The 12093-nt window shown below is 38.4% G+C and overlaps 1 protein-coding gene across 35 annotated transcripts in view; it reads left to right on the plus strand.

The window, feature by feature from the left end:
* Positions 1 to 12093, plus strand: part of Tcf4 (transcription factor 4) — a 347794-nt gene that overhangs the window by 169169 nt on the left and 166532 nt on the right. For 28 of the 35 annotated variants that reach the window (XM_087192289.1, XM_004858380.4, XM_021239220.2 and 25 more), the window contains one exon: positions 4185 to 4249. In XM_087192289.1, the coding sequence (XP_087048415.1) occupies positions 4185 to 4249 (65 nt within the window). Of the gene's footprint in view, positions 1 to 3932; positions 4080 to 4184; positions 4250 to 5068; positions 5632 to 5663; positions 6119 to 12093 lie in introns of those variants that run through there. The other 7 variants (XM_004858381.4, XM_013077246.3, XM_087192301.1 and 4 more) reach the window with 5 other exon arrangements.

A 12093-nucleotide genomic window follows, 5' to 3' on the forward strand; every position in this document is an offset into this window, starting at 1 on the left:
TGTAAGTTACTTACATTTTCTCCTTAGATTAGTTTTTCGGGGGCAACAGAAGGAGCAAGTGAATCCATTATTGATTGTCATTTGGTGCCATTTTAATAATGAAATTTAAATATAGACTAGCAGTAGGGTGGGCTCAATTTGGACAGGACACGTGTTGACTTTCAGGGTTGTTTGCTCACTGTAGACACTGACTTGTTTTAAAGAAGGGCCTGCGTGTTGATCTCCTTTGTCTCCAGAAGGATTGATTGACGGATGTTGTGTCTGCTCATTTACAGCGTTTTTCTTGTTTAATTTAAAAAATTGTGACATAGTATTACATGTTCCTTGTATACATCATTTTTGCAGAAGAAAGTTGTTTAGCCAATATGTCGACTCCGCTTATGAAATCCTCTCTGTGGCTTTCAGTCAGCCCTCAGTGTACTTCATTAGGTTATATCATTCATTTCCTGCACAGAAATCGTCACCAGCAGCAAAATTTAACATTTGGTCCTTTTAGGTATAAAAATGAATCAAATGTCTGACAAGATTTGTTTCTGGTGTATATTTCAGACCCCCCTCCCCCATTTATGGGCATACGACAAATGTTACTAACGGGTACTTTTAGTTTTTAAAATATGGACAACAGTACTCCATGCAGTAAAAGACTTGAGCGATTAATGCTACCCTTATGCCTCTTTTGAGTAGTTTTAGCCATAGGGCTTGGCACTGCCACCATTGTCTTTGTGCCAAAAAATATCCGCAGCGGCTGTCGCATTCTAGTACTGGGGGGTTGTCTCGAAAATTCCGCAGTGAACGCACCGGGTTTGTTCATCACTGCTATCTCTTTTAAATATTGCAAAAATAGAATCTTTAGTTCTTTCAAAGCGCCCGTTGTGGTTGTAGGGATGTGGGGGGAGGTGGATGGTGAAGAACAAGGCTGTCCTCACCAGCCAGTTGGTATAAGTGACAAAAATCCATGACTGACAAACATAGAGTAAATGCAGATATTTAGGATCTTTTGTGTTCCTGAGCACGGATAGTTACTTAAGGATCCTACTCAAACATGTTATCCGCATTCTTGAAAATGTTATTATCTGAAATAAATGTTCCAGTGAATTTTAAGCAGAAAATCAACATCAAGACCATAGCTAATTCTTAATGGACAATTTACACAAAAGATATATATATGTGTATATATATACACACATATACGTATACATACATATATACATGTCCCCCTTGGAACCAGAGGTGTCATTTTAAAATGGCTGCTTTTTATCATTTAAAAAATGATAGGAATGAAAATTTTATGTTTGAGAAGTTCTTGAGTTTTGGTCCACAATTCCTGATTATTTTGCTCCCAAACAGGGGTCTGGGTTCTGAGAGCAGTTTATAGTTGAATTTGGGAACAAAAAGCTATAATAAAGTTAAAAGCTTACACTATCAGAATGAATTGTATTCGCTCCTGATCTCCGGAGCGATCTATTTGATGGTGAAAGTGGATGCTACAGATGAAATCTTCACAAGGAGCATAATCCTTGGGAAAAAAAAAAGTCCACCTCCCAGCCTCCTGCTGGCTGCACTGCCTCTTTGGTACCTCGCAGACTTCGACAGAGTCCTGGACGGGTGCCCATTGATGTCATGGAAACACTCACATTACTGAGAATGATTCATGTCTATGCTGGTCTCTTATCCTCCCCCACACAAACAGGAGTAGATTTTTAACCCTGACAACTTGTAATTTGCAGTGGGTTTATTTTTGTATCTGGATAAATATTTTTTAACAAGCAAAATTAAGATTAAGCAGTCTGTATCTGATATGCTAGTAAAGAATGCTGGGCCCCTGTAGCCAAGCGTACTTTGGGACTCATGCAGCATGATTTCATATTCTTCTCTCCTCTCTTCTGCCCTGCCTCTCCCTTTGTACCTCCTTGCTCTTTCTCTTCCATTCCTCCTCTCTCTCGTTCTCCTCTACCTATTCTCTTTCTCTGTTTCTCTTTTTAAAAACCTGTTTGCATTGCCCTTCTGGTTTTAAAATAATAGAAGAAATGCCCCCAACTTATTTATATGAAGTGAGAAAGATCCTGGCAGGAAAATCCTTCTCTTCAGTTCTGTGTTGGAGTTGGGTTTAGAAAATAATACCGGTGCTAAAATTCTATAGGAGGTCACTTCAGCACTGACTTCTGTAGGAAAAATAAAATGATAGCTTCTCTTTCTCGAACTGTATTTTGCCTTTTCTGAGTTAATTTTTTTAAATTCTCATAGCAGGACACTAGATGTTCAGTTATCTGCCGAGTCATAAGTAGATATTTCTGTTTCTTTCTTTCTCTTTATCTGCCTATCTGCCTGTCTGTAGAATATCGTATCAAAATGAATTAGGCCATGATTATACTCAAACATTTTTAGATACAAGAGTTTAAGAGATTCATGTCCTTTGATATATCTCATAGAGTTAAAGCTTTTTCTGTTAGCGATATTTATAAGGAGCACTTAGAGGGTAGGGGTAGCTTAAACTTGACTTACAAGGATGAGAGAGAGGGAGAGAGAAAGAGAGAGAGAGAGAGAGAGAGAGAGAGAGAGAGAGAGAGAGAGAGAGAGAGAGAGAGAGATAGCCCATTGCACTGCTAATACAGGTATGTGCACCTGCTCAGTGCACAATCCTCATTCAATGGAAATTACCTTCTTAGATATCCCTTGATGGACAGTCGGTGTGATGGTGTCTTGTTTCACTGGAATTGAATCTGATACACACATTGATTTTACACTTTGCACTGAACACTGTATCAGAAGTGGAGGGAGGAGATGTTTTCCCAAGTTCAAGCCACATTAAAATCAGTAAAAAACGTAAATACTGGCAAGAAAGGGATAATTTTAAGATTCAAGCTTGGCTTTCTTTGAAAATCACCTTCTACCTGTGTGTGTGTGTGTGTGTGTGTGACTTAGACACAAGGTGCATTTTTGACTAGATGTAAGAATTTTGAAAGATACGTTCTTTGTGTCTTGTCAGAAAGGCATGCTCTAATAGCATTGCCATTTAACTAAAATATAAAGAAACTACTGTACTATTACTTTTAGCAGGTGTTAACTTTGGCTGAGAGGGGGAAATGTCGGGGTGGTAGACTTTAAGAGGATGTTAATTCAGTCCCTCAAAATACAAGTTTTGTAATTTTCCCATCAGGAAAATGGAATAGTAGAGTTCTGTGCATAAAGCCCAATGCACCTTAAATCTGTAGTCATGAAGAAAGAAGTATTCTTCAGTCTCAGGTGGGCTCCCTCAGTAGCTCCTTGTCACCCCCTGCTGTGGGCAGTTTCTCTGTAGCTTCTTCATAAATCACCAGCTGGCTTCTACTGCTTAGATCTCTTGTGATGTGATTTTTATTATTTTTCCCTACTGATTATTAAGGCTAAACATACTTTGTAAGAAATAAATGAGAAGTCTTGATTTTTATCCTTACCTGTTGTGAAATAATAGCAGAAGCTCTATATATGGTCAGTAGTAGAGCAGTCCACAGATGAAATTTGGGTTGTTATGACTGGGATTAGACATTCATATTCCATGATCCCACTGCCTTCTGGGTGTCCTGGTGAATCTGAACTTGGGTTCATAGTGGATGATTTTTCAAAAACTCTCTTTCTCAAATGTAAGCCCCATCATCATCTTGATCATGATGGGATTTACTCTTGGGGCAGGGAGTTTAAAAAAGAAAGAAAGAGAGAGACTCAGAATTTTGAATCTTTTTTTTTTTTCCTGAATTCACCATCTGGAAAGCCTGTGATTGATTAGCTTTGGCCTCCCCATTAAGTGTCAATATAATCAATGGGAATTACTAAGCGAGGGTCATTACATATATAATTTGCCTGCTGTGTAAATAAAAATGAAATTGTTTAAATTTTGTGAGAGAGAAAGAAAGTGAAAATAAGGAATGACAATTTGTTTGTTAGAGAAAGTGGAGGCCATTGGAATGACAGTTTTTGGAAGTGTGGAGCAGTTTGGCTAAGAATAGGAATGAAGGATATTTTTTTCCAGTTTATCATCGCCAGAGTGAGGAAGTGTTATTCCCTCTCTTGCTTGCATACACTGCCAGTAGTGCCTACTTTACGTATGTAAACATCGGGGAAGAGAAGTAGATGTCTGTTACCTGAAGGAGAATTTTTTTAAAAAGGAAAAGCACAATTTATACCTTTTTTGTTGTTTCTCTTGGCAGGTAAAACAGAAAGGGGCTCATACTCATCTTATGGGAGAGAATCAAACCTACAGGGTTGTCACCAGGTAAGTGTGAACCTTGGCTGGGGAAGGGTTGAGAGATTGAATCTGAGAAATCGATGTGTTTTGTAAATTTTGATTGTGCATTTTCAACGGTGACACTAGGAGACCCTGAAATTCTGCTGGTGACTGTCTTTAAGTAATGAAATAACACAGAGCTTAGAACTAATAAACACCTCATCTTTAGATCTCTGCCGGATCAGAACTACACCCACTGGCTTGTTTTTATTTTTTAATCCATCAGCCGGTACCACTGGCACACATTGTTTGCAAACCAGCAATGTCGGGTTCTATCAAAGGAGTTTATTTACAATTAAGAACATAAGAATTTCTTACACAGAAAATCCTTTATGGAGCCATGTGTCAGCCCCTGGGTTCAGTGGCTATTGCCCTAAAATATAGTTTTCATAGGGACTGTGTGATGTTGTGTGAAAACAGGGTGGTATTGAGGGATAAAAATGTCTGTGAAAATATGATTTGTTGTCCCTTTTTGTTTCTGAATTGTTTTTGGCTGGAAGTCAAGGCCAGCAGGCTAACAGTAAAGCCGTCTCAAGGGAAGCATGCGTGAGCTAGAAAAATAAGAGTACTTTAATTAAATAATAAAATGCCAGTGTAATACAAAGGTATAGCATGTGTGTGTTTGCGTCTCCGTACACTATGCATTTGTATACTTCTAACTCTCCAGAGAGAACCCATTTCTAAAAATACTACCAATAGGTAAAAGTGGAAGCTTTGTTTCAAGACAATTGAGGTTTTATAGATGCTTTCTTTTTAATTTCAATGTGGATATTAATCATACACTTAAATTTGTAAGATTTATACTTTTTATAAGAGCTTTGATTTCTTACTTTAGGAAACTCTTGACATAATTTAATAATACTCAAACATTCAAAGATCTCTACTGTTTCATTATTCACCCAAACAAAATGTACATTCTTTCTGTGCTGGAAAAAGGATACTCACTCTTTTGAATTCTTTCACCCTTTTAGTTTTTTTAATAATATGGGGGAAAAATCCATTTGAGATGTTAAAAACAGCCTGTTTAATGTATCTCTATGAAATGTAACCACACATGCATTTTAGTAATGAAATGGAGCATCTGAAGGAAGTTTCTTTTACATGTCATTCATCCATCGTGAGAGGTAGAATTCTGGTGGGTTGGTTTCTTTTTTTCCCTTCCCCTTACACATTTGCATTTTTAAAGTTGACTCCTTTGGCCCAGTTGCCAATTCAGTCATATTCAGCATCTAAAAGATTTGTTGCAATGAGGTGAACAGTGCTTAGTTAAGATCTCCTGCCGGAGTGCAGTTCATGGCAGTTTGTTTGGAAAGAATTCTGCAGGAAAGAAATTTACAACCATTCCAGCGCAGCGGAAACATCTTTGGAATGTGAGTGCACATGTTCAGGGCAGATAGTCTGGGCGACAAGCCTCTCAGGGCTGGGTCTCTGGTGTAAAGCTCTCAATTCCTGCAGAAGAGCCGGTTCCTGTGGATCTGGTTTCTGAGGGTCAAGGCAGAGGTCACTAGAGTTTTGGGGAGAAGAAAGTTGACAACATCCTTCCTTTTGCAGATGGTCATGGCAGAGGTCTCTTGTTTTGCTGGGCCCCTTTTGCTGGTCATTGAGAGTATAGGCTTCCTCGCCCCTGTATCCTTTCTTACTAATAGGAATTGGCGTGATTCCTCACAGACACAAAGATTTCCTCTGCTGAGTAAGCGTGAGGCCCCTTAACTTGTGAAAGCATCATCCAGACCGTGTGAGTCTGTCTGTGTGTGCAGAACACAGACCTTCCTCCCTCCGTTTGTGGGAAATACTTCCCTCGGGTGAAACTGAGGTTTTTTAATTTTTAATCTTATTTTTTATCTTTGCTAACACAAGGTGAGAAGTGGAGAGGGGCTGAGGGGGAATAGAGATGGCTGGCTGGCATGCGATGGCTGAATTTCTGGGCCTTGGAAGGTTCCTTTGGAGACACTGGTGTCCAGGAAAATTCTTCTGTATGAGAAGTATATGATTGTATCTGCGTTTCTTAAAATGCCTTCAGAATCTAGCTGTGGAGTATGGAGATTCCTTCTCTCTTATTTGTGCTACATGTCTGTGAGTCTTTCAAGGACTGTCTCTGTGCTCAGCATGGGCCCAAGAGTATCCACAAACAAGGTGATTACTTAAGGATAATAAAAGGGAAATGTTGGAAATTGCCTGTGTGGGGAACCAGGGCCTAAGGATGAGAAGTGTACATACTATTCATTTTTGCTTTCTGTGAAATTTGCGAATAGAACAGACCATAGTGTATCTTCTAGTGAATCAGTATCTTTTGAGCTGTATTGTTCTTTGAATCCCTGTCTCCTACACCAACTATACAAACCAAAAAAGAAAGGCGAAAAATCTCAGTATCTTGGGCTTCATGTCTAAAGAACAGGTCACAGCTGAAATGATCCCCCACTGTATGACAAGGTGAGTGACTCCTGGGGTAGGAGCTTTTGTTTTCTCCTGTTTCCTCCATTATTAAGAATCTGAACAGAAAACCTTTAGAGGATGTGCCCTGAGGAGCTGGCCTTTTTGTACTATACCAGTGTGTCCTGTGAACTTAGAGGGATCAGCAGTGTTGAAAGGGAACATGCTTATTTCAGTACCGGTGGCTTTTGTTTGGTATAAAGAAATGGTGGTAAGCAACAGGTACTAGAACACTGTCTTGGAGGGATTATTACTGGGAGATATCTATTGTTTCAAAGCCCCATCAGATTACTATAAATATATATATATACATATATATAAAATTTTTTCTGAAGGATATAATGTTAAGCCATTTTTGAAAAATGGATATTTTAGCAGAAAAACAAAATTTGGCAGGTTCTTTATCATCAATTAAGTTATTTTCAGTAAAACTATGAGTAATAATTTAAATTCATTAATGTATTTCCATGTGAAATTATGAGAAATAAATGTGGTCACTTTTTGAGACTTTTGAAATTTTATGGAAAATAAACCAGTGAAATAAACCATTAGGCAAAAAAGCGACTGAATAGACCTTTTTAAAGTTTACACTAAATATGGAAAGAAAAATTTAAATCAAATTGGTGTATGGAAATTATACCCCGGCTTAAAACTTTCTTGCCAAATTGCAACCTCATACTACTTTAACAGGCAGAGAAAATAAAACTTATAATGGAAAGTGTGACAGAAACGAAAATGAGTGGAAATAAACTTTTTCACATAATAGCCTGACCGTAATCCTATAATACCAAATACCTAATTCCTTATAGGTATCTTTGCAAATGACAGAAGGGACAAACTGTCATTTGCTGTGAACTCTTTCCTGCTTTGAGTAGGACGTTTAGCGGTTTGCAAACTTTTACTTTGCTGAAATCTCCTGTTTTTGAATTAGAGATGAGGTCAACTCAAATGACCATTATTTGGGCAGAAGTTTTCCCTTGCATGCAGGTTCAGCGTTGATCAGGAATTGTTTGTCTTTTCTTCCTGGGACACAGCCTGAGTCCAAAGCCATCGTTTCTTTATTAGCATTTTCTGAGCAGATCGGATATGAGTGAGAGGGATTGATTCACAGAAAGCTGGATCCTGAGACCAATCAAATTAGAAACTTAGGAGTAGGCTTGTGTTTTTCTGATAGCTCCCCAGGTGATCCTAATGTGCAGCTAGGTTTGATCATTTCTGAGAACGTTCTTTAGAAATATATTTTATATGACTTGTGTTCAAAATCTGGCATTACTGCTGACCTTGATAAAGCTTTTAGTCTTTTTACCTTAATTGGATTTTTCAGGACATGGAAATATTGCATGTGACCTTCATTTAAAAGGCAGTGAAAATCTGTGATTTCTTGAAAATCAGTAAGATGCCTTGAAATCTGTGTACAGAATTCTACCACTGAATGTCCCAGCCCATATCCTGTTTTCTTTGGTGAAGACCTAGCTTTATCCTCATCTAAATTCATTTGCTTGCTCAGCAAATAATCAAGTAGGGCTATGCTGATAAAGTTATTTGATGTTTAGATCTTAAAACTGATGGGTAGAATTTAAGAAGTAGGCCTCATCTAGTAGTATATTGTTTTTAAATTCCCCAAACTTTGAAGCTATAGAGGAAATGGATCTTCTCTATATCTAATGAGCTGTTAATAAACCTACTCATTTTTTTATTAAAGTTAAACATATGGCTGATTCTGAAGTGAATTACACATGTAAGAATTGATTTCTTTTAATTATTCTTATTTTTAATATAGAAGGTTTTACAAATGACTTAATTATAAAATTTCTTTCCTCTTAAAGATTTTTATCTGAATTAAATATAGGATATAAGAAAAAATCGCAAAATTCTTTTGTCTGTTATGAAAATGGCTATTTTGGACGTGTGTAAGCAGAAATATAGACTGCTTTTTAATTTGATATTGTGCATAAATATTTGTTCTCCGTGTTGAGTAATTCAGTCCAGGTTCTATGCATTCTTCCTTAGAACCTCTTCTATGCAGAGCCTCTGCTATACCCTGCCCTAGGTCTCTGCTTTCCCTTTGGAGTGCTTTCTCAAATGTACCATTATTTATGTTTGTTGGATGCTTGTTTCCACCAGGATTCTGTAAACTCCTGGAGCGCAAGGGCCGCCGTATCTGCATTATTTCACACCAGAGTACCCTGTGCCCTGTAGGGTAATAATTGTGATCTATTGTTTATTTCCATAGCATCACTTTTGGAAAACATTTTGAAAGAGTGAAGTTTAAGTAACAGTGTATGTGAACCAAATAGTGAGCAATTTTTTAGGATTAGGGAAATTGGAAAATATTACTCACTTTGGAACTCTTTCCTCCTCACCTGCTCTGCAGGCCTTGGAAGGGCACAGGGCTCATGCTCTGGAGAGATCTTCCTTGCAGCTTCCTCTGAGCAGAGTATCTACCTGCTGGTGTCACTGTGCTAGGCCTGTGCGTGTGGACAGATGTAGATAGAGGAACTGTAGATCTTTGGTTTTGCTTCTGGTAGGCTTGTTATTGGAACCAAAGTTCAGAATTCTGGCCTGATTTTTAAATGTAGCAGTGTGAATAGTAGGACAAGATATTTGCAATCCTAATAGTTTTAGACATTGTAGGGGTTGAGCTTGCAGGGCGTATGGCCCCACAACTCTGCCCTCCTGCAGTTTTTCAGGTAGCAGCTTGTTCCTGTTGAGGGGTTACTATGGATGTACCCTTCTTTCAAAGGCCACTCAGGCACTGACCAGAGGGGAGGAGGGCTCTGCTGTAGTGCTGTGTTGAGTAGTAAGGAGCAGCACAGAGGAAAGATCCGTCAGTATCCCCCCTTCAGTCCTGCCAGCAGCCTCCTGGATGTTGGAGGGGAAGATTAGGCTCTATTCCTCTTTTGTTAAAATAAGGTTTTCTAGGTCTGGCCGTATTGTCCAGGGCAGTGCCAAACTTCTGGGCTGAAATGATCCTCCAGAGACTACTAGGATTCTTTTTTTTTTAATCTTATATAGTAAAACATTTCAACACCCAGAAAAGTTGAAAAACTAATGAAACAAAATGCCATATACTCGTTACTTAGGTGAAGCGGTTGTGCATCTTTGTTATGTTTGTACTATGTGCATATGATAGAGATACACATGTTTTTCAGGGACTCTTTTTTTTTTTTTTTTTTTTTGGTACTAGAGATCGAACTTGGGTCCTTGTGCTTTCGAGGCAGGCAGCAGAACCACTGAGCTAAATCCCCGGCCCCTCAGGGATTCTTTTTAAGTGGCAGATCTAAGATTTCAACTGTTTTTCAGTATATCTTAAAAATTGGACACTTTTTTTTTTTTTTTAGCTAAAATGCTGTTACCAGCCCTAAAGAAATTAGCAATGATTTTTCTAATCAAAATTCATATTCAAATTGCTTCACTTGTCCCTTTGAAAATTACTTCACTGCCTTTTTTTAAAAAACAATTACATTTATGGATGGCATTTGATTTCTATGTCTTGTTATAATTTCTTAAACTAGAGCAGCTTCTGTATTTTTTCTTTTCTTTTAGTTTTTGTAAAGAGGCCAGACCAGGCCAGTTTGTCTTATAAAATCTCTCCCTTTCTAGAACTGTTGAGTTATTTCCTTATGATGCTATTTAACTCATTCATTACTTGCTTTGCTTACAAACTAAAAACTGAGCCTAAAGGATTCAAATTAGGTTCAGCATTTCCAGCTAGAGGAGCTCATGGATGATGCTGAGCCCTTCGTATTGCATCCCGTCAGGTTATGTGCTAGTGATGATGTTAACTGGATCACTTGGTAAAAGTGACAACTGTAGATTACTCCATTATATGGAAACCTTTCCTGCTTTGCAAATGGCAAATAATCTTTATGTCGATGCTTAGGTGCTGAGCAAATACCCCCTTTCCCCAGCAGCTTTTGACCTGGTAGTTTTAGCATACATTGATAATCCTTGCCTCAATCAGTGAATTTCAGACTGGTGATTTAAAAAAAAAAAAAAAAATTCTGTCATTCTGTCTACATGTACAGCTGACATTCTTCTGCAGAGACCTTTCATCCCTCATAGTAACTGCCACTGCTAGTGCTTCATACATATACTAGTGTGATGTCTGTAATCCTTGTTTTAATATGTTCCTTACCTGGAGACGGTTATCAACATTAAAGCATTCTTTGTAGGGTATACTGATAAGAGAAACAAGGCTCAGGCTGACAGAAAAGGCCGAACTATTGGAGACAGGAAATAATTGTAGCAGTTGTAGGTCAGTTTCCTTGCAAACCCAACTCCAGTATTCTTTTCTTGAAATTTGCAGCCTTGTGACAGTCTGTGTCCCTAGCTGTTAGCTTAATCTTGCAATAAGCCCTGGAGTTTCTTTAAATTCTCATTTTGCCCTTCTGTATGGTAGTAATTGCTGGTAAACACCTTGCAAGGTTGGTCATTAGTGGCTGAGCGGCTCACTCTGCTGGGTTGCTGTGATGTTCTATGAAGCTGCTCTATCAAGGATCAGCTAGATATCAGAAATAATCTCTGTCCCAGTCCAGTCATGGTTGATGAGTAAATGTCAAAATGAATAAATTTCTGAAAGAAAGTTTGGGCTCAGTTGAAAGGAAGCCTAGGGAACTAATGGTAGGTCAGTGTAAACCTGTGAGGAAATTATTAACTTTCCTCATTTAATAATTTTTAAAATGATCAGAGAATAGAGGCAAGTGTATGCCAAATCACATTCCAAGTAAGTTGCAGATCCGGGCTTTGACTTCTGATATGCCTGGTTTCAAAGCCAGGGCTTTTCCACAGTGGGTTCCCTGCTTCCCACACCCATGATGCTGTGTCTGGGCTCAAAGGTCTCCAGTAGACCTGATCTAGAAAACCACTTGCAGTGGGTTTCAAACTCCCTCCAGAACTGTACGCAGCACACCCCTCCAGGATGTGGTAGGTCTTTTTGCTGTTGGCTACAACTCCTGAATGCAGCTGCGGGGCAGAGGTAGAGGGAGCATAGAGGAGGCAAGTCACACTGCTCCTGACTCTCCTGCCTTTTTAAAAAAAGATTACATGAATAATCTATTCAGTATCATCCTCAGTCTTAACATGTACACTCTTCTGAAAACCAATAAGGATTTCCTGTGAAAAGGCTAGGGTAGAATATGCCAATTCACATTTTAGCAACAGCCAAATATATAGATTTTCTTTAAATGTGTAGATTATATATTTGATTTTTGTGCAGTGCAGGCAGAATATGTTTTTCTGTTACTCACATTTGGGTTTTATCATAGATCAAATTATTGTTCCCAAAATTCAGCAAAGTTTTAAAACAGTACCTTTAGCAGGCTCTTAAATATGACCCAGTAACTTCTCAATTGTGGAATTTAACACACTTATGAAACAAATTAAATGATAGAGTATGTTTT

This window comes from Heterocephalus glaber, unplaced genomic scaffold (genome assembly GCF_053883595.1).
Source record: "Heterocephalus glaber isolate CG9 unplaced genomic scaffold, H.glaber_assembly_v1.0 deba00000331, whole genome shotgun sequence".
NCBI classification, from domain to species: Eukaryota; Metazoa; Chordata; class Mammalia; order Rodentia; family Bathyergidae; genus Heterocephalus; species Heterocephalus glaber.